This window comes from Phodopus roborovskii, unplaced genomic scaffold, assembly GCF_943737965.1.
Source record: "Phodopus roborovskii unplaced genomic scaffold, PHOROB, whole genome shotgun sequence".
NCBI lineage: Eukaryota > Metazoa > Chordata > Mammalia > Rodentia > Cricetidae > Phodopus > Phodopus roborovskii.
The window spans coordinates 62751-84118 of NW_026125952.1; the positions used below are offsets into that span (position 1 = coordinate 62751).

General features: G+C 33.6%; 1 protein-coding gene across 2 annotated transcripts in view; it reads right to left on the minus strand.

Moving 5' to 3' along the window:
• Brwd3 (bromodomain and WD repeat domain containing 3) overlaps nucleotides 1-21368 on the minus strand; it is a 96824-nt gene that overhangs the window by 19956 nt on the left and 55500 nt on the right. For both annotated transcript variants that reach the window (XM_051179137.1, XM_051179136.1), the window contains exons 18-33: nucleotides 20167-20334; nucleotides 18191-18374; nucleotides 16807-16900; nucleotides 15122-15271; nucleotides 14103-14179; nucleotides 13313-13481; nucleotides 12483-12596; nucleotides 7974-8081; nucleotides 4888-5012; nucleotides 4079-4161; nucleotides 3223-3334; nucleotides 2781-2842; nucleotides 2526-2681; nucleotides 1759-1879; nucleotides 659-784; nucleotides 495-573 (exon numbers count right to left, since the gene is read on the minus strand). In XM_051179137.1, coding sequence (XP_051035094.1) covers nucleotides 495-573; nucleotides 659-784; nucleotides 1759-1879; nucleotides 2526-2681; nucleotides 2781-2842; nucleotides 3223-3334; nucleotides 4079-4161; nucleotides 4888-5012; nucleotides 7974-8081; nucleotides 12483-12596; nucleotides 13313-13481; nucleotides 14103-14179; nucleotides 15122-15271; nucleotides 16807-16900; nucleotides 18191-18374; nucleotides 20167-20334 — 1928 coding nt within the window. The remainder of the gene's footprint in view (nucleotides 1-494; nucleotides 574-658; nucleotides 785-1758; nucleotides 1880-2525; nucleotides 2682-2780; nucleotides 2843-3222; nucleotides 3335-4078; nucleotides 4162-4887; nucleotides 5013-7973; nucleotides 8082-12482; nucleotides 12597-13312; nucleotides 13482-14102; nucleotides 14180-15121; nucleotides 15272-16806; nucleotides 16901-18190; nucleotides 18375-20166; nucleotides 20335-21368) is intronic.

Genomic DNA, 21368 nt, shown 5'->3' on the forward strand with positions numbered 1-21368 from the left:
TGTGTAGCCAAGACTGTCCTGGAACTCTCTCTGTAAACCAAGCTGGCCTTGAAACTCAGAGATCCATCTGCTTCTGCCTCCTGGGTGTTGGGATCATAGGCATGCACCACCTACACCTGGCTCTAACTAAACACTCTTAAAATATTGAATGCAAAGAAAAAGACAAAAAACACACAAGAAACTAAGCAAATAAAATAAAATGCTGAGTACTTTGTCTCATTTTCTGAGGGCTAGAAATCTGTTGATTATATAAATGCACCAAGTTTCAAGGGATGACCTATCTCTGACAATACCTTGTCTACAGCACATCATTAAGTTTTTGGTATATACCAGCTGAACACAGGTAAAATGAGGTTAATATATAAGATTCAGATATTCAGCTACCTCCCTAAAATTTTCACTATTCATAACCAATTATAGTATTCATTAACACTTACTGTGCCCCCAATACCATAATGGAAATACAGTCACAATTATCAAGATGTGATCCTTACCTCCTCTGCATCACTGCTGTTCAGTTCTTCTGCTTTGATTTTATTGTAAGTATCCAAAATATCAGTACAGCTCTGATCCCTAAGAAACAGGATAAGTAAGGCAAAATACATTCCAATACTTAAAAAATAGAATGGTAGTCTCTGTAGTAGGTAACACTTCTTACCCAATAAATCGAAGTAAGACATCAGTCACAATCTTGGCTGCTTTAACAATAGGACTATCTGGCTCATTGAAAGTCCTAGCATTATGCTCAATATAGCGTACCTCCCACATTAATGCTGATATTCTCCTATGAAATAAAAACATCCTGTTAGTTTTGGCCTGATACATTTTAATTAAATGCCTAGAATGTGCATTATTAGACTACTAGGCACTTTATCATACTATGTCAAAGGTATTTCAATACATGGATGTAGCACATATATATTGTGTGACTTATTCATGCTTAAAACATCAGATGGGCCAGTGAATAACCTTAAAATCTGACCTTGACACTCAGGATCCCACAGTAGAAGCAGAGAACCAACTCCTGAAAGTTGTGCTCTGACTTCCGTATGTATACAGTCCCACAGGTGTGTCACCCCCCCACACACACATATATAAAAAGCAACCCAAAAGTGCATGGACAAATCAAAAATCATGTGTAGTTTAAGTGAAAGGTCAAAGAAAGTAGGAAGGGAGGGAGGGAGAGACAGGAGAAAGGAAGAAAGGAAACCATAGTGTGGAAAACTGCACATTTTCATCTAGTTATGTTTGATATATATTATCAAATGAAATGATAACTATTTTATAAAATACACCCATTTTATAGTACCAGAGGCAAACTAAGAAGTTCATGAAATAGTGTAGGTAGTGTAAAGTGGACATGGCTGAACAAAGGAATAAGAACTGACCTCCAAAGCCCATTTATAACAATTTTTCTCCTAAGCTAAAATAAACAACAAATAATTTGGTCTATTTATGTACTAGCAATTGAATTTTGCCACTGTTTAATTCCCCAAGGAGGATTTTCAATATGCTGCATTATCACTGTGGCGTCTTGATCATGATACATTAGATTACTACCCAATCTGCCTTTAGTAAACTAAATTTACTGTAGTTTATCTTTGTTTCCATATAAATTTTTAGTCTGCAAGTGTGGTAAAATGTAAGGAACTTTGGAGCATGTTTTTGGAAGATTATATCAGACATCAAAATCATCCTTAAAAGGCATGAGAAACATAAAACTATGACTTCTATAATAAATTCTAAAACAAAACAAACCTGTAAAAGCGATTTTCAAGTCTTTGTCTGATGGTATTGAGGTCAGTTGGATAAGCAACTACAGTACAGTACAAGGGGTAGGCACTGAGATCCACTGGAACAGCAAACGGGCTGGCAAAATCTACAAAAATCACCAAAAATTTAAAAACCAGCTATTAAAGAGACCAACATTTCTTGTTAGTGAATATTCACATATAAAAAAGAACGAAGGACAATATATTAAATTTTTATGAAAATAATTCTTCAATTATATAAATTATTGTCACTTTTTCTTTGGACAAAGTATCTTTGCATCATGCAGGATATATTGGTTCAAATTAGATAAAATGAAACAAAATTAAATGAGAAATGTGCCAAATTTTCATTTTTGTCTTTCCTGAATAAATTCCAAACTTCTCCAGTGATATATTTTAGTAAATATAGCTATTTATGTGAGTAAAATATATTACTCACCCACTGTCTTTACCAAGGAAGCCCTCCAAAGTCAGGCTCAGGAACTAGCTAGAGAGCCAAAATGACTCAAGAAAGAAACAGAGACTTACATGCCTGCCTTTACTATTACCCCCCAGAGTGATGAGATAGTTGATCAGTAATTACTTTAGCCAAACATAAAAAAAACTTGAACATTAAACTAAAATCACTGTGCCTGTTGAATTAAAGGTAAAGTATACTGTGATAAACTATGTTTCTCTGTGCAGCATTTAAAAAGTCTGCTGGCTTTCCAAGCTCCCCATTCTTTTCCTAGTATTTTTTCACATTCACCATACCCAGGGAAAGAAGGTGGTTGATGCCCTGAATAACTCGTTCACATTCCTCATCTCTGGAATGAGCCCCCCACTCTCCTTCCTGGGGTTTATATAACAAAGCAGTCAGTTCTTCCTGGGACACAGGAACACCAGCACCAACTTCATCTGGAAAAGCAGCTAGGTACAAGAAAAATCCAAAACAATTAGTGTCCAACATCAGACTACTGTCAACTTGCATTTCTAAAAATTGTCATTAATTTTTAAAGGTATATTTACTTCCTTCAGGAATTGGCTCCATATCCCAGGGGCTCATCTTTTCTCTTTCATTATTGTCCCAGCTATCAACAAAAGAAGAAGATGCAAATCAGATTCCCAAGCATTTCCTTTCATGTAGTAACATAATTTGCATGATTTCTTGAGGGTGAAATTTAGAAAAAAAAGCACCATAGTATTCATGATAGTACAACTCTGCTTATATAAAGACAGTAATAAACCACTGACATTGAAAACATGCTACACCTATATAAAGTTAAGAAGGCAGAAGAAGCCCACTCTTTCACAGTAGATTTTTTTCTTTGCTGATGCTGTCCATCAAGAAGATATCTAAAATTAATCCATTGAAAAGAATACAATGATCTATTTGTAAAACAAGTTTTACGAGAAAAAAGTTGATATAAAGAGACAGTATTTATCAGAGTTACAAACAAGCTATACTTACTGAACACTGTAACACTGGAAAGAGCTATCAGGATATTCTGGCTGAAAAGGCTGCTGACTTTCCACAGTTCCAAACCACCAGGCGTCATCTATTATACTGCGGAATCTATCCCCTGTAATGAATTTTTAAAAATTTAAACAGCTCTATTACCACTCAAATTATTACATAGTTTTAAATGCAGAAGTAGCTTGTATTTAGCGTTATCAAACACAATTATGGTAAATTCTATAAACCTGACATAGTAAGAGATTAGAAATTGTATACTATAATAAAACAACAATTAAAATATAATATAATAAAAGTTTATGATGTGGTTTCTCTTAAAGTACTCTATTGTATGATATTCACCCTTTCTTTCTGGGATTATATGAGCTTGTACACTGAGATGAACTGAGGTGAATAATATATGCCTTACATAATCGGTACTTGAATTTACGCACTATAATATACAAAACAGTTGGAAGACACAGCTGAGAATAAAAGGTAAGTCAAGTATGTTTGCTGGAAAACTGACATCCCAGGTAAGAAGGAGTATGATCATGTGAGAATGTATTATATTATTCAGACTGAGGAACAAATAATTATGAGTTATTACTGTTGATATTTTCCATTTTATAGCTGCAAACTACTGGACATAGGCAAGTAAAACCACCTAATGTGAAATGAGGTACAAGGGTAAACTGCTAGTAATTATCACACAATATGTATAAAGTTACTTAAAATTATATTTAATTTTTTGGTTGCCTTATAAATTTTACTTCTTTGTTCAGTTAAATCTTGAACTAATTTCCTTTTGTTTAAATCAATATTGTATTTCTAGCTTAGTAACTATAAGTGACAATTTACTTATTCTTACCAATCTGCCAGTTTCTTTCTTTGGCTTCATTATAAAACTGATGTAACACGAGGAAATCAATAACATCTGGCATGTCATGATACCTATACAGAAAATAAAGCACAGTAGCATCTAATGCTGTAATATAGTAGTATTTATCACTCGCTCCATTTCCAAGGATAAATATTTGACATAGAGGTCATTAAGCAAAGTTTTGTAAACTCCATGGTCTGCAGAAATGTCTTTACTTACTATAAAGATATTAACAGAGGCTTTAAAAATTTTAAATGGAGACCATCAAAAATTTAAAAAGTGGATCACCAGGTGTGGTGACACACATCATTAACCTTGGCACTTGGGAAGCCGTGGCAGGTGGATCACTTTGAAGGCTGGCCAGGGCAACAAAGTGCGATCCCACCTCAAAAAATATGGATTGACATTTTTTTTCATTCTCTTCAATTTTATATTTAAATCCCATGAGTAGTCATATACTTACTTGCCCTATTATTACTCACAAAACAACATCAACTAAGCATACTCTTAAATGTTGGTTTTTTATTCCTTGCAATTCTAAGGAAAGCATTGGCAGTTCAGCATGTTCATTTTACACAAACAGACTAAGTACCTTGCTTTGATTAGGGATCAGTTCACCCATTTGCATCACACATTAGACATAGCAAGAAACCAAAACCTACTCAAATCTATAATTCTACACCACAGTACTTCCCCTCCCATTGTTTTTGAGCTCTGAATTGAATATTAAATACACTAGTAACAATTGGCATTAAAATTCATACAAACAAACCACAGAATGAGAAACAGCTACTTACTTAATGGAAAAAGACTCTCCAGTCATTTTGCCTGAAATGGGGTCCAAAAATGCAAGTTTCAAGCAGCATAGTGTAGGTGGTCCAACCTCATACTTGATTCCTACAATCTTAACAAATTCTTGCTCCTATTTGTGGAAAAACCAATACATTACTTGTCTGTAAATGACTGCCTTTTATTAATAGATTTCATTTCTACCTGAATAACTTAAGAATTAACTGAATACTTAAGTGTTATTTAGTATCTACAATAGCAGCAGTATAGATCCTGAATGTCTATCATTTTTACTTAAAGATACTTTACTTCATTTTTCATTATAATCTAATTATACCAGTTTCCCCCTTCTTCTTCCCTCAGCCCCTCTCAAGTCCCTCCCACTCTAAAACTGCTGGCCTCTTTCTTTATTAATGTTATATATAAACAAATATATACATATATACATACAAATATAACACTATAACTTGTTGAATCAAAAACATCATGTGAATATTCATTAAATGATAGGAACTACATTAAGTTAAAGGTAGTCACTTGAATGTTAACAGTAAGGCCAGTGAAAAGACAAGATATCATTTAACTCCCACATGCATACCGTAGCAGATGAATATCTGCACAAACATGCACATGCATATGGTACCCCATACAAATATAACAAAAACAGATGGGCAGTGGTATCCCATGCCTTTGATCCCAGAACTCAGGAGGCAGAGGTAGGCGAATCTCTGCTAGTTCGAGGCCAGCCTGGTCTACAGAGCAAGTTCCAGGACAGCCAGGGAAACCTTGTCTTGAAACAAAAACAAAAAACAATACTAAACAGACTGATGTTTAAGAAAGGGCTATGAAGAAGCCTAACTAGCAAAATCTTTCAGGAAGTTTTCTAGAATTTATGAACTGAAGTAATACCCTTAGTTCTATAGGTCATGGGTACACATCAGTCAGATATTCTTAAAAAGCAAACTCCTGACATTTCTAGGAGATGCTCACAATGTCCCCTGTTCCTCTGGCTCTTAGAATCTTTCCATCCCCCTCTTTCTCAATGACTCCAGAGCCTCGGAGCAAGAATCGTGTTGTAGATGTATCATTTGGGACTAAGTTCCTCAACTTTGCATTTTAGACAACAATAGAAATGTTAACTTGGAAAGGGGAAAGTTAAACCCTGGAAAAGAACTACAGGCAATGCCTGAATGCCAAGAGTGGGAGAGACAGTCTTTTCCAGGGAAGAGCACACCAATTATATGCACAAAATATACCTCCCTGAAACATACACATATAAGTAACATACAAACAGAGCAAATTTTATTTACAAGCACACACACACACACACATTCACAGCAATTAAACAAAAAGGGGTCATGAATTTGAACGAGAGTAAGGGGGTACATAGCAGGGTTTGACAGGGAGAGAACAGGAAATGGTGTAATTATATTATAAACTCAAAATATTAAAAAAAAATCAAACTTCTCAATGTCTAGTTTAAAAAAAAATCACTTACCCTATTAGCAAAATTAGTAAATAAGCATGCAGATTTATATATACATGTGATTGAAAGGACAGACTTTTTGAGACAAAGTATTGTGTCACAATCTTACAGTTTACTACTGATCACATTTAAGAAGTAAAATCCACAAAAAAAAAAAAAAAAAAAACCCAAAACCCCCCACAATCTTCCTGGATACAGTAACTTGCTTAAAGTTATAATCAACATATAGAAGACAGTAACTTGCTTAAAGTTATAATCAACATATAGAAGAGCTAGGGCTGAAATTCAGGTTTCACTCCAACCTCATATGTCATATACATACTACCACTGAATAATTTTCTAGAACCATGGAGCTGTGATTAGAAATAAGACATTATAAATCCTATCCATTCCCTCAGTCCTGAAAGAGTACTCAATTCTCATTGATTCTAAACAGATGAACAGGCAGTAAAGAAGAAAATACGAAGATGACTTGATAAGGTATTTTAACACCTTAAAACAATAATGTTTTATCTACAAATGTCTAAATGTCTACTTGATGTCTAAATGTCTACTTGAATATCCAGATTTTTCTCTTTCATCTTAAGATAAACAAATAACTCTTCAGTTTCAGTAAATCTGCCCTTTGTTTTTCAGGGGGAAAAAAGAAGCAAAACTCAAATAGAAATACATACTTATGCCTGCCTGTACATATTTTATGTATGAGAAGGAATAAATTCATATTAACTGACATAAAATTTGTCAACAGAAATAGCCATATCTATTTTACTTGATTTTTTAAAGCATTGTGGGTATTACATCAAAAGAGATGATCCCAAAGAATACAATTCTCTAAGCTTCTTTTTCTTTATGATATTTAACCTATATCAAAACTAGCAGAACCTTGAGAATGCCTGTAGTACACACAGTTTACCCAAATATGTACACAATTGTTTAGGGAAAATATTCAAACTAGAGAATGTCTACTTTTCTGTAGTTGAGGAATGGTAAAAACACAAGGACCTGAAGCTTACAGAAAAGTAGGGCTAATAAGATAACACATAGCCTAAAAATTGTTTAAAGGTTTATTTTATGTGTATGACTGTTTTGTTTGCAAGTATGTACGTGTACCATGTGAGTGCCTGCTGCTTATAGAGGACAGAAGAGAACATCAGATCCCCTAGAACTGTAGTTACTAATGGTTATGAACCATCATGTGGGTGCTGGGAACTGAATTCAGGTCCTCAGCAAAAGCTCTCTGCCACTGTGCCATCTCTCTAGCCTCATAAAAATTTTAAATATTGTTACAATGTGTTTATTTTGATACTGAGTTTCACACAATAGCCTCCTCGGCTGGTTTGGAATTCACCATGTAGTATATGCTGGCTTCATTTACCAGCAATTTCCCTTCAGCTTCCAAATAACTGGGATTATAAGTATGAATCACCATAGCCTAACATACAAATTTTAAGAAATATACATTATCCATTCTATAAAATACCATGCATCAATTAATTTTGGAAATACACTACCACCCAAACCACACTACGAAACCAGGAAAATAGAAGCCTAAGGGAACTTTATCACCAAACTCTTTTGATTGTATTCATGTCCATTGGGAAAACTCACCCTGAGATCCATTTTGTTCCATGGCTGTTTTTGTAAATTAACACTATATATTTTTGATTTCCTCACAGCTCTCACATAAGCTTCATGTCCTTGCCTAAAATAAATAAGCTGAAAAAGAAAACAATGTATTATATACACTCATATTTATTTTAACCCTGCAGTTCCCCCATGCATATTGTCTAAACATCTTCCCCCATTTACATAAAATAATTTCAATTTTAAAACTTTTCCTGATCATATGATATTCATTCAGCACTTGTGTCTACCTAATCCCATGGCAAGCTTCACATTGCATAAATAATATATACAGTCTTTTGCTCCCAAGCAGCTGCAAGAGTCAGCTGAAGAAAAGAGAAGGGAGAGGAAAGGGCAATAGAATACTTGTGACATTAAAGTGGAAGGGTACAAAGGAGAGCCGGGGCAGGAAGATGTAGGTGATGAAGAGTGAGGGAATCAACCATAACAAAGTATTCATGAAAGTGCCACCAGGAAAACTATTACATTCAACAATAGTTTAATTGTAGATATCTAGAATGCTACTTATAAGCTTAGACAATTCTTTGAAATGCAACCAGTTTTGTGTACACCTATGGTGATATTTTTTTTCTTCAGTGTGAAGCCACCTGGGAAAATGACTGCAAACAAAATTTAAATGAAGCAATTTTTAGGACAAATTGAAAGTGTTCTGTTGCAAGAGTTCACATCAGCACTAGCTGAGCACAGAAGAAAATGAATTTAAGTGTTTGGTAAGAAATGCCAATTTCTTCAAAGATAATATTTACTACTATTTTCTACATTTCTTGAGGAAAGTTTCTTTTCCTCAGTGGGTCCAGAGTGTTGACAGATATAAACAAATAGAATAAGGTAACAAAAATAACATATAATGAGAGTCTAAACAACACAATGAAATATGAGCAAGATAACCCTCCTCCTCTATCCCAAAGAATTTAATTTCCCATCTTTAGCTGAGCCCTGTAGACCAGTTCTCAAACACGAGAGATGCTATGAATTTTGAAAGTTCTATACCAGTATCATGTGATTCTGACATCTAATTATATGTAAATTTGGGCACCTTGCTTACCTTTCTAATCCTATCACCTCATCTGAAAATGGACACACTATGATATGACTCAAATACTGCATACCATATAGCATTGGCCAAACTTTAGTAACAGCTTATTCTTCCTACTTGTTCTTATGTAAACGACTATGCTTCACACACAATACACTAAACAATCATCATAGCATTCCTGTAAGACAGAACTACTACTCAGTTTAGCTTTAGAAATACATGCATTGAGGTTTATGGAAAAGACAAAAATGTATGTCCCAACCCCAAATGCTATCAAGTGAGCACAAAAGTGAAGCATCGGACTGTGAACACAGCATTGTGATTAATTCAGGTATGTTGCTAACATTACTATCTGAGAATAAAGAAACCCTAGGTTCCCTTTAGGCCCCTTGGTCTTGCTGCCACAGTGGCTGCACTTAATACGGCAAGTTCTTCCCTTCTCCTTGTCAATAATGAAATGTTCCTGAGTTTTCAGTTCTCCGTTCTCTAATGGAGGGGTTGGTTTTGCATTGAACATACACATAAACACACATATGTGACTGTGACCTTATTTGGAAACATTGTATTTGTAGAAACAACCAATTTAAGAGTACTTGAGCTCATAGCAGGAGTATATACACACTAAAAGCCTGTCCAGATAAGAAGGTAGAAAGTGGGATGCAGAGAGATCCTTGGAGGGAAGATTGCCATATGAAGGTAGGAGAGAAATGGACATAATGTTGGGGAACACCAAGGATTCTGAGAACCCCCAAAAGCTATGGGAAGTGGGGAAGAATTTGGCCTTAAAAGATTTGGGAGAGAGGACACAGTTCTGCCAATGCCACATTGTAATATTTTTACATTTCAAAATGGTTTGAGAGAATAAATTCCTATTATATGAAGCCAAAAATGTATGTACATACTCTTCAAATAAAAAAAACCTACATAGAGAGCCAGATGGGAGCAGCCCACGCCTTTAATCCCAGCACTCAGGAGGCAGAGGCAGATAGATCTCTGTGAGTTAATGGTCAGCCTGGTCTACAGAGAGTGCCAGTTCCAGAACACTCAGGGTTACACAGAGAAACCATGTCTGGAAAAAAGAAACAAAAAGGCATAAAACCAAACCAAAACAACCCTACAATTATTATATATTTATTTTAATATTCAACATTGACAAAATAAGCACAAGGTACTAGATACTATCATAAGGTATTAAAATGTAATATTTTCCTATAAGGAAAAGTAGTATAACACTCTCTCTCTCTCTCTCTCTCTCTCTCTCTCCATGTAGGTATGATATCTCATTTAGAAACAAGTATAGGTAAACCCAAACTTGGCATTTGAGTTAGACCTTTAAGAAGGAGCATTTTGAAGAGAAATCATTTATCAGTAGGCTTATTCTAAGCAAAATAACAAGGGCTTAATAGCTAGACTAAGCAGTAAGTAGCGCTGTAATTAAGAAACTGATTACATGAACAGTACATTTATGACTTTATGAGCTCTTTAAAAACCATTCTCAAATAGCTACTCAACTGTTGGATTCACTGCAATACTTTCTCCATTCCCCCAAAGAATTGTCATAGCCTAATATATAATCTTGAATAAAGCATAAGGAAAGTGATTCCATCAGGGAATGAACTGACAGAAGTAGTCATCAAGTGTAGAGAAGGGTCTCATCCGGCTTTAAAAGAACACAGAAGCTTATTTTGTTCTGTGAAGTCCTCTAAAATTAATCCAACTTCACCACAGACCTCCTAAGACTCAAAATAGCCATTAAATATAATTATGATTTCAGATATATCAAAAATTTTAAGGCTTTTTAATTTTTTATAATACAGCATTAATCATCAGAAGCTTATGGGCATAGTAATATATGTAAACAAGCAATAACCAAAAGTCCAATATATCTAAAAGAAACATTTTTAATAATCTCTATACAAAATAAGCAAAGGATAGCTTATTCATAGTGTTATTGATAGGTATCTCTACTAAAAGATCTCTTTAAGAGAAAATTGGGCCAAATTTGTATTTGGTCTCATTTAAAACCTATTTAATTGTCTTTTTTCTGTCTTTTATTGAAATGACAATTTCATATTTCTATTATTAATTCTGAATTCAAAATGGTGTGTAGTGGTTGAGATTACAATATAATGATACAACTGTCTAGAATGTATCAACCCTGGGTTCAGTCCCCAGCACATACACAAGAAAGGTTCAAATATTTGGTCAATCAATATATCAGACAAAACAGATATTTCAAGGTAACCGTACTTTCACTGAGATGCTGAAAGTTTCAACTGGGTAATATTTTCCTAGATTTTTTATGCCTAATTATAAATGTGTATTTACATTTATTCAATCACAGATCCAGTAACTATCTTTTAGCACAGGTATCCAAGCTTTTGACCTTGGAATGTAATATATACAAATGTGTTGGATCGCTTTCATAAGTATTCTTGGTTGGACATACCTGCTTTAGCATATTTTATCAGGCTCAATTTTTTAAACAAATTAGTTATTGAGTGAGGACTCAAAAGTACCACTCAATTCAACAAAGTTACAATTAAAAATCAAGTGTTTCCATAAATTTAGAAATCATAAATAAACTTAACTTTGTTAACTTAGCATCTCTTATGTTGACTATATTATAAAAGACATATACAAAAATGCAAAATTAATTATATTGAGTCACATTCTTCAAGAAATACTCAATTGAGCAAAGAAACAAGATAGTGTATATTTAACCACAACAAAAGTTAACAGTATGAATTTTCTGGAGCTGGCAAAATGGTTCAGTCATTAAAATCACTTGTTGTACAAGTTGTGTGATTGGAGTTTAATTCCTGGGATCCATGTAAAAAAGAAGAAATGATTCCATAGAGCTGTCCTCTGACCTCCAATTGTGATCTGCAGCATATGTGCTCCCCTCAAGTATGCACAAATACTCAAAACCACTTCAGATACCAAGATTGAATAATGCTAATTGTTCTTTTGTTTGTTGTTTGTTTTGATTTCTTGAAACGGCATTTTTTGTGTATGTAACAGTCCTGAGTCCTGACTGTCCGGTAACTAGCTCTGTGGACCAGGCTGGCCTCAAACTCAGAGATACACGTGCCTCTCTGCCTCCCTAGTACTCGGATTAAAGGCAAGCACCACCACTGCCTGGCAATGTTAACTGTTTCTTTCTTTTAAAAGGGGAAATTTCTGTTATTGTTGGTTTATTTTACTTTATGTGCCTGCATGATTGTGTACCATGTGCATGTCTGGTGCCCAAAAACACCAGAAGAGGGCAATTGATTCTTTGGAACTGGAGTCACAAACAGTTGTGACCTGCTATGTGGATTCTGGGAATCAAACCTAGGCCTTCTGAAAAAACAGTCTGCTATTTAACTGCGGAGCCATCTCTCAAGCTCAATACTGTCCTTGAAGCAAAGGGGTTTTTATTGGGCAATGAGTACCTCATCTCCCATCTGTGGGACAAATGGAGAACGCCGTGGTATGGTATCCAAGATCCATTGAGGGGCAAACCATTCTTCATTGGGTTCGCCTGCCATAGAAACAAGTCCCCCTTTCTAAAAACAAAACAAAGAAAAAATGACAGTATTTATATCAATAATTCAGAAGTGTAAACTCATAAATAGTAATATGAAAAGGTAAGAAAATTATTTAAAATATCATGTTTAATGCATAGTAAAATACATAATTTTAAATATATACTATAGGAACTACATATTTTATAGCAAAAAAAATCAAGTAGTTCATTTTTGGATTGTAGATAATAGCTTGACACTAAATTAGCATCTAAAATTAGCACATTTTTCTCTTCATGTATCTAGACAATATCAGTTCAAAAATAGTAACACAATAGTGTCTATTATGAATATAAGAGGGATAAGATGCTACAGTTCCATAATCCCAGATATAATTAGCAAATTGTGACAGGAGAATTTTAAGTTCAAGGACAGCCTGGCCAACTTGAGATTATTCTATCCTATGATATAGGCATGTATATAGGGATACAAATTTATAATTGTGTATGACAAGAATAATTATTGTACAATATAATGGCTTATTATAGAACTTTGCAACATTTTAACTAGCAATTGTCACTATTCTAGGTTAATAACATATAATGGTGTCATTAAACTGCTAGCTTTGATAACAAGAAATTAAAATTCCAAGTCTATTAAAATTATATTTAATTGGCTTTATTAAATTATTAAATATTCAAATATTTGAGGCAAAAAAGAAAAGCAAGGCAAAAATAAACAATTTATAAGTTACAAACCTTCTTTCTAGTCTGTTTAGGTTTCTTCTGCCTATCTTCTAATGACTTCAAATTTTCATCTTCAGAGCTGCTGTATATTTTCTGTGTTGCCTGTCTAGTTTGTCTTTTAGGAGGCTGCAAATTTATGCCAGCATCTGCTGTCCAATCAGAATATTCACTTGATGAATCACTGTAAATAAGTGAAAGTTATAATGGAAAAGTGATCATTTTGTTATCAAAAATCACTTAAATAACAAGGACTGAAAAAAATAATACAGGATTTTGATCACTATTTGAATTCAATGAAATGTTTCTTGAACAAAGATACTTAATTTATTATAACAGGATTTAAAATCCTTGTTGGAAACACAAAACTGCCTAAAAATAAACATGAATCATATGGCTAAAATGATGAAAGAGATAAATTTAAAACTGAAATGAAAGCTCCATGCCTTTAATCCCAGAGGCATCTTGGTCTACAGGCCATCTTGATCTACATAGTGAGTTCTAGGACAGCCAGAGTTACATAATAATACTCTATCTGAAAAGACCAAAACTTGATATAATTATATAAAGTTTCAAAGAAGTACAATCATAAATTTAACAAGAAGCTTATTTTACAGATAAAGGAAACAAAACCTCTACAATTGTATCCACAGAATGTACGGAGTTATGAGGAAATAAATTGTACATAGGCTTCAAACTCAAAACATTTTCTATTACATCATACTATTTTATTGATGGTCTTAAATTCCTACAAAACCATAATTTCATATCAAATGTTGAAAAACCTGGGGTCAATTAAAACTACCTGGAAGAACTTTCACTTTGCCACTCAATAACAGGGTCTTCTACAGAAGCATCACTTGTGCCAACAGTTTCATCTTCCTATAGGAAAAAGACAGCAATTCAGAGATATGATTAGTATTAGCTACTGCAACATACAAAAATGCCATCTAACTTATAACTTTATTACTTCATCAAACATTCCAGTTAAAATGTGCATAATTATTTTTCTACATAGATCTCAAATTTAAAAACAAACTACTAGGTATTTTACATGGTCTGCGATTATACTGTTTATTGATATAAATCATTTTATTTCTTTAGAAAAACTGTTTACACTTCAAAATACTTATTTATAGCCTTCTTAAATGCTGAAAGATGGATGGTTTTAAAAATATTGTACGTGAGTAATTCTTTTCAGGTCAAGATATTCATGGAGAAAAAGGGAAATAATATTTTAAGAACAGTGAAGAACACAAAAAAGTACTATATAATGTCAATATGCAATAAAACTCTCATTATGCACCTAAAAGAATAGAACTGTTAAAAGAACAATGGGCTTGGGAACAGAAGAACAAGAAGAGAAGAATTGCTATACTTTGTTCATTGTCATGATGAAGATAGGTCTGAGATAAATCAACACTCAGTGACCTCCAAAATAGGTAGTCAGCAATAAAATAAAACAAAATAAAATAGATATACAAGCCAATTACAGATTGAATCAGTCCTGGGACTATCTGCCTTATTTCTATTATTTATGTTTCATTTTTCCCCATTTCTAGAATGATATCCTTTTGCTATGTCATGTCACTGTCACAAAGACAAACTTTTGCTCTTGTCAAGATGGTATCTTAGGTAGAAATCATGAAAGACAACCAAAATGGCTAAATCTAAATGGGATACCCAAACTTGTATAAGTGCCTTATTAATGAGTAAAGGTCTTCATCTTCTATCCATGTGATTTTCAAAAGTAAATATGAATGAATTGGACAAAGGAGAAAACAACAAAGAAAGTTACACTGGATAAATTATAACAGCTCTAACCTCTGAGGAGCTGTCTGAATCTTCCTGTACACCTGAATTTTGAGATGATGCCTGTGAATTATGCTCTATGTTGGACCGTGTTAGATAAGTATGCTGACGCTTGCGCTGGGTCCTCCTTAAAGACCGTCCACAGCTGGGCTGATAGTCATTCTAAAAAGAGAAGGAAAACATTATTTTAAAAGAAAGCATAATATACAACTGAACAGTGAATAGCTAGGTTGCAGGAATTTTCCCATTTAGTATTTAAACATGACACATTATTCACAATTATCATAGGAGGATTAAACATCCATATCATATTTAATGTAACTCTTAAATGTACTTTCATTTCTTTACAAGAAAGTCTGTTAATGCATTAACATGACAAATTAGACTTAATCATTTATTGTCCTTTCATTCCAGATTAGTATTTTTAAGAGTCTGAGGGTTTATTAAAGATCTTTAGAATCAATTTAACACTGCTTTATATGGTTGTCCACTCTTGTAATCCCAGCACTTGGGAAACCAAAGCACAAGGACTACAATATGTTCAAGGCCACCGAGGGCTAAGGAGTGACACCCTGACTCAAAAAAATACCAAAATTACCTGCATTTATTTTACATTTTATTTATATGGGTGTTTTTCATCCATGCATGTTTACACATCATATGCATGCTTTGTGCCAATGGAGGCCAGAAAAGAGCATTAGTTCCCCTACAATTGGAGTTACAGATTGTGAGCCACCTGGCATGGGCACAAGGAATCGAACTTGCGCACAATATAAGAGCAACCAATGTTCTTTTTGAGCCATCTCTCTGGCCCCAGAAAAATAATTTTAAGAATATATTTAACACATCTTTCTTGTAGAAAAATACCAGGAGAGAATCAATAGACATAAAATAAACTTTAGGTTATATAAGAATAGAAGGTGACAGACTCAAAGTAATTCACATACAAAAAGTAATATTCAAATCAGATATTGTGGAACATACTTATAATCCCAAAACCTGCGAGTGGAGGGTAGAGTTAGAAGAAGATGTGTTCCCGAGTCCAAGGTCATCTTCAACTACATATAGTACTCAAGGCAAACCTGGGCTATATGATACACATTCTCAAAAACAGTAACAACAAAAACAGTACAATTCCAGCCAGTGGAAGAGCCCTGCATCATATGCTGTCATCTTTAACCTTGAGCACGGGTCTGCAGTAAGGTCAGCAAACTATTTGGAGAGGGTCAGAATGTCTGGCTTTCTAGGTCAGATAATTTCTATTCTAACTATTCAACTCTGTCTTTATATGCCATATACAACAACTAAAGTCAAGCTATAATTCGTCTGTGGCTGTGCTTCAATAAAATATAATTAACTAAAATAAACAAGATTTCATAGATGAGCTTGTCAACCTCTCGTCTAATGGATCTAGAATTTGTTTTACATTGTGACTAATGATCAATAGTTACAGTTGTACTTAACCATATGAAAATAATATTTTTATACATATACAATAAAAGATAAGTTTTAATTTTTCTGTTAATAACCATGCACGTGTATGTATGTGTGTATGTGTGTATATGAATCTGAGGTTTAAAAATTAGGATCCCTTTAAGCAGATACCAACTTAAATATCTTCTTGATAGATAAGTGTTTCCTTTCAAATAACTTATTTGCAAACATTAGATTCCAAAGCACTGAAAAAGAAAACTTACTCTTTGGATAGGATAAGATGGCTTTTTCTTCTTTTCAACAGAATAAAGACTAATTTCTAGGTCACCTTTTGCATTTCGACATTCTTCTTGCACCCTAATAAAATATTGCAAGTCAAAATAACAAAATGAATCCAACAGTTTAAACATCAAATCTGAAAACTAAACAATTTAAAAATATAAAATTTATCTTTGTAATCTTTTTAGCTATATATCTCAGTGGCAATGTTCTGCAGTCACCAACACTACCCAGTCCCATTAGTTTTCCATCATTCCCAAGATAAACTGTGACCATTAAGCAGTTACGTCTCATTTCTCCATTCCTATAGGCTCTGAAAACTTGATACTTGCTATAATGCCCATGAATTTGCCTGCTATAAGTACTGTATGTTAAGTGGAGTTATTTGTCTATTTGTGTTTGTCTTCTTTCACCTGGCAAGATAGTTTCAAATTCCATTCATGTTTCAGCAGTTATCAGAATGGCTTTTTTTGTGGACTAATAAAATACCATGGTGTGACTTTATCATATTTGTTTTTCTATTTATTTACTGATTGACATTTGATTTGTTTCCACCACTTGATCACTTGAATAACTTTCCAATGAATATTAGTGTGCTTTATCATTTACTTTTACGTAGGGAATTCTTCTAATTTTTCTCTATTGCACCAGTTGCAACTCATAAAATTAGCTGTCTTTTTTTTTTCTTGATTTCTACTTATACCAGAAAGCAGAGGGGAAACATGGAAATTAAACATATTTTGGTACTTTTGGGTTATCTGTTAAAAATACTTGGTTAGGTGGTATGATTAAGATGAATTTTATATGTTCTCTCTAGTAGTTCATATATAAAATACATACATAATATGTATATATATCCTATTTCCAGTTGTAATTAATTAAATAGTTGGTATTATAATAAAAGGTAATTTTACAAGAATGGTGATTCTAGATTTGAAATTATGCCAATGAAATACTTTCGCCAATGAAGACTATTTAAATGACATTTTTAAGCACATCTACACAGCATACTCATACTTCCACAATACTTCGCTGATGACCTTTCCTTGGAGCCACTGTTTACTACACAGTCAATATGCCACTCATGTTAACATATAATCTATTATGAGATGATAACCAGACACATTGGCACTAATGCATCATCACATTTTCAGTATTTCTCAAAGCATTTATCAAAAGCTGAGCATATTTACATTTGTTACAAAATTAACTATTTAGAATTAGTTAATATGGAAGATCTAATATATGACCAACTTTATTAGAATATTTCAGTTACTAGGCTAACTTAAAATAATTCACTTATAAATATACAGTTTGAATTTTCTTATGGAGGTTACCATATCAACTTAGGTTACCATATCAACTTACCTACTAACTCCATTATTTAGTTCATTTACCACCACTCTTCTGCTCCAGGCCATGAGATCTCGTTCAGTGGCCATCTGGCTCCTAGGAGCATTGTTATGCATTTGCCGAACACCTTCAATTTGACCACTACGTCGAAGCCCAATATTTGGGGAAGACGGTATGTCCATATTTGGACTACTCAAAGCTAAATAAACCAAAAGCAAGGAAAAACACAATTTTCTAAACAACAATACCAGTGTTGGCAATTAGAGGTTGAAATAAAGCAACAGTTTCAAAGACATGGTGTTTGGGGCTGCCCTACGATGTACAAGGCCCTAGATTTGATCCCTAGCACCAAAAATCAGAGAGGAGGGGGGAAAATGAAAGAGACTTCTGGAAATATGAAAATAACTGTTAATCATGCTCTACACTTTTCTGTGCCATCTTCATGTTTCTGTACTGATATAAATAAAAGAAATACTCAATAAATGTTGAAATTTGGTATAGTTCTTTTCATTTATTCAAAGCACTGTTTATCAGAAATCTACTACATACAAAATACAGTGTTCGGATAGGATTTGAAAGATTCATGTATGTGTTAAAAATTGTTCATGTTTCATCTTTAAAATCTAAGTTCTACCCATCTTTGTTTACTTAATTAGGCTATTTCTCAGAAAACTAAGTGTAGAGATGCACCTCTGTAATTCTAACTCTTAGGAGACTGAGCTAGATTATGAGTTGTAGGCTACCCTAGGCTACAGAATATAATCATTGCTAAAAATAATGCTGCAAGTAAAACAAAAAACTTTCAAAACAAACACATTGAAAATACAAGCAGGCTGTGGGGAGATAGCCAAGTTAGGAAAGAGCTTGTCATGTAGGCAAGGGGTATAGGCCTATAAATTCTGGTCCTTGGGAGAGTAAGATATAATGGCTCCAACTTCAAGGCCACTGTGGACAATGTAACAATACTTAATCACAAAAATATAGTTCAGTGGTGAATTTCCTACATAAGAAAGACATTGAATTCAATCCCTAGCACTAAGGAAAAAAAATACCTTGATGGACTGAGGTGGATCACACCTTTAATCCCAGCACTTGGGAGGCAGAGGCAGAGAGATCTCTGTGAGTTCAAGGTCGGTTTGGTCTATCTACAAAGTGAGTTCTGGGACAGGCAGAGCTATATAGAGAAACTATGTCCTTTTAAATTAAAATTCAAATTTCTTGAAAAATTAAAATTTAAACATTTCAATATATAGACACAGTACTCTCAGGCACAAAGGCACATTTCATGGTATGTGAAGGAAGATGTACAATAAATGATAGTCATGTTGGAGGGAGCAAGATGGATCAGCAGGTAAAGGTGCTTGTTCTCACTCCTGATGATCTGAATTCTAGCCCATGGAAACACACATATACACATATAAACACACATGGACAGTAAAATGAGAAAAAATTTTAGAGAATAATCATTGCTAAAAAGTAATTAATTATATAATAGCTTCTATTGGTATTAAGACTTAGCTGCTGTATAAATCTAGTTAGGAGTCTATCTGCACTCCCTAAGAGATGGCCAGACTGTTTTCTACTAGCCTATTTCATTCATTCAAAATCATAGGGTTAGATATGCTATTTTCCTTTCAACAAGAAGGGCCAATCACTGGAATGGCACTTTCTAAACTTAACGTAGTTGAAGTTTAAAAACTTCATAGGTTGGTTTCCTAACAAAAGGGCCAGACTTATTCCAACACTTCATTTCTAGAAACAAAAGGACAGATTTCAAATGAACTGAGTCAGGAGGACTATTATAATTAAATACACTACCTATATTTGTTAGAAGCTAAATCATTTTAGTTATAAATGATAACAATGAGATAGATCATGCTACTTCAGAACACCTGATATTAGAAGCTATAAATTAATAAAAATGCTTTCGCATTACTCATGGTATAAGTGAAATATGATTTTATACTTTCCACAAATATACAACTACTTACCACCATTAACAGAATATGATCTATTAATTGGAAAATTTGGAACATCTCCTTCATTAATTAATCTGAGATCTTGTTCTCTCTGTAACTCTCTGATTATTCCATCAAGAATGCTTTCTTCTTGGTCATTGGTTTGCTGCCCAATTACCTGTTCTACCACTTCACCGTCACCTTAATGTGATCAAAGAGAGAAAGTCAGATAAATTCATTATGTTTTAGTATACTTTAATATGATAAAAAGTGAGCTTATCTTGTGGGAGAAGTAATTAGAAATAATTTAAGATGGAAAATAAATTATACATGAAACAATATTTTATGGGAATTTTTAAAAATATAGTTAATGATTCAGCATTTGTACTTGATTTAACCAATAGTCTTAAATTGGACATTGTTATCAAGGCATTTTAAAGAATAATTATAATGTTAAAGTTAAATAATCCTGGCTAGAGAAATGGCTCAGTGGTTAAGGGAATTGGCGGCGTTCAATTTCCAGCACCCAAATGGCAGTTTACAACTGTCTGTATTTCCTATTTCAGGAGATTCAACATCTTCATACAGACATGCATGCAGGCAAAACACCAGTGTATAGAAAATAAAAATAAATAATAAAGCGAAATAATCCATTTTAAAACGTGTTTTCTAAAGATTAAAAAAAAAATCAAGAATTAGAGATCTGAGTAAGGTTTTTTTTTTTTTTTTTTTTGCACATTGGGTCCTTTTTACACTGTAATTCAGTTTGCCCTGGAACTCACTATATAGTCTTGAATGGCCTTGAGCTCATGGCAATCTTTCTGCCTTGGCCTTCTGAGTACTGGGATAACAGGTGTGAGCTACCATGCCTGGCCCAAGTCATTTATAAACAAGCTTAGTCACAGCTACTAGAATATTGCCTACCTTTCTTTTATGAAAATTTCATTATGAAAACAGTTAGAAATACGGTCTTTTAAATAAGTATTCCTATTTACAATAGAAAATTGCTTTTATGATAAACTCAAAATCAATGTTTATTTCTGAGTGAAAATTTTAACTTTTATCTTTCTTAATGTATCATGACCTGTTTTTCACCTTGCCCTGTATCTATCAAATGCTATTTGATAGAGAAATGAAGTAATTAGTTCTTGTAAAAAAATAAATATGCTACATTAAGTTTGTATTTAGATAGTTTCAGTCTAACATTATATTTATTATTCACATTTTTTCTCTTG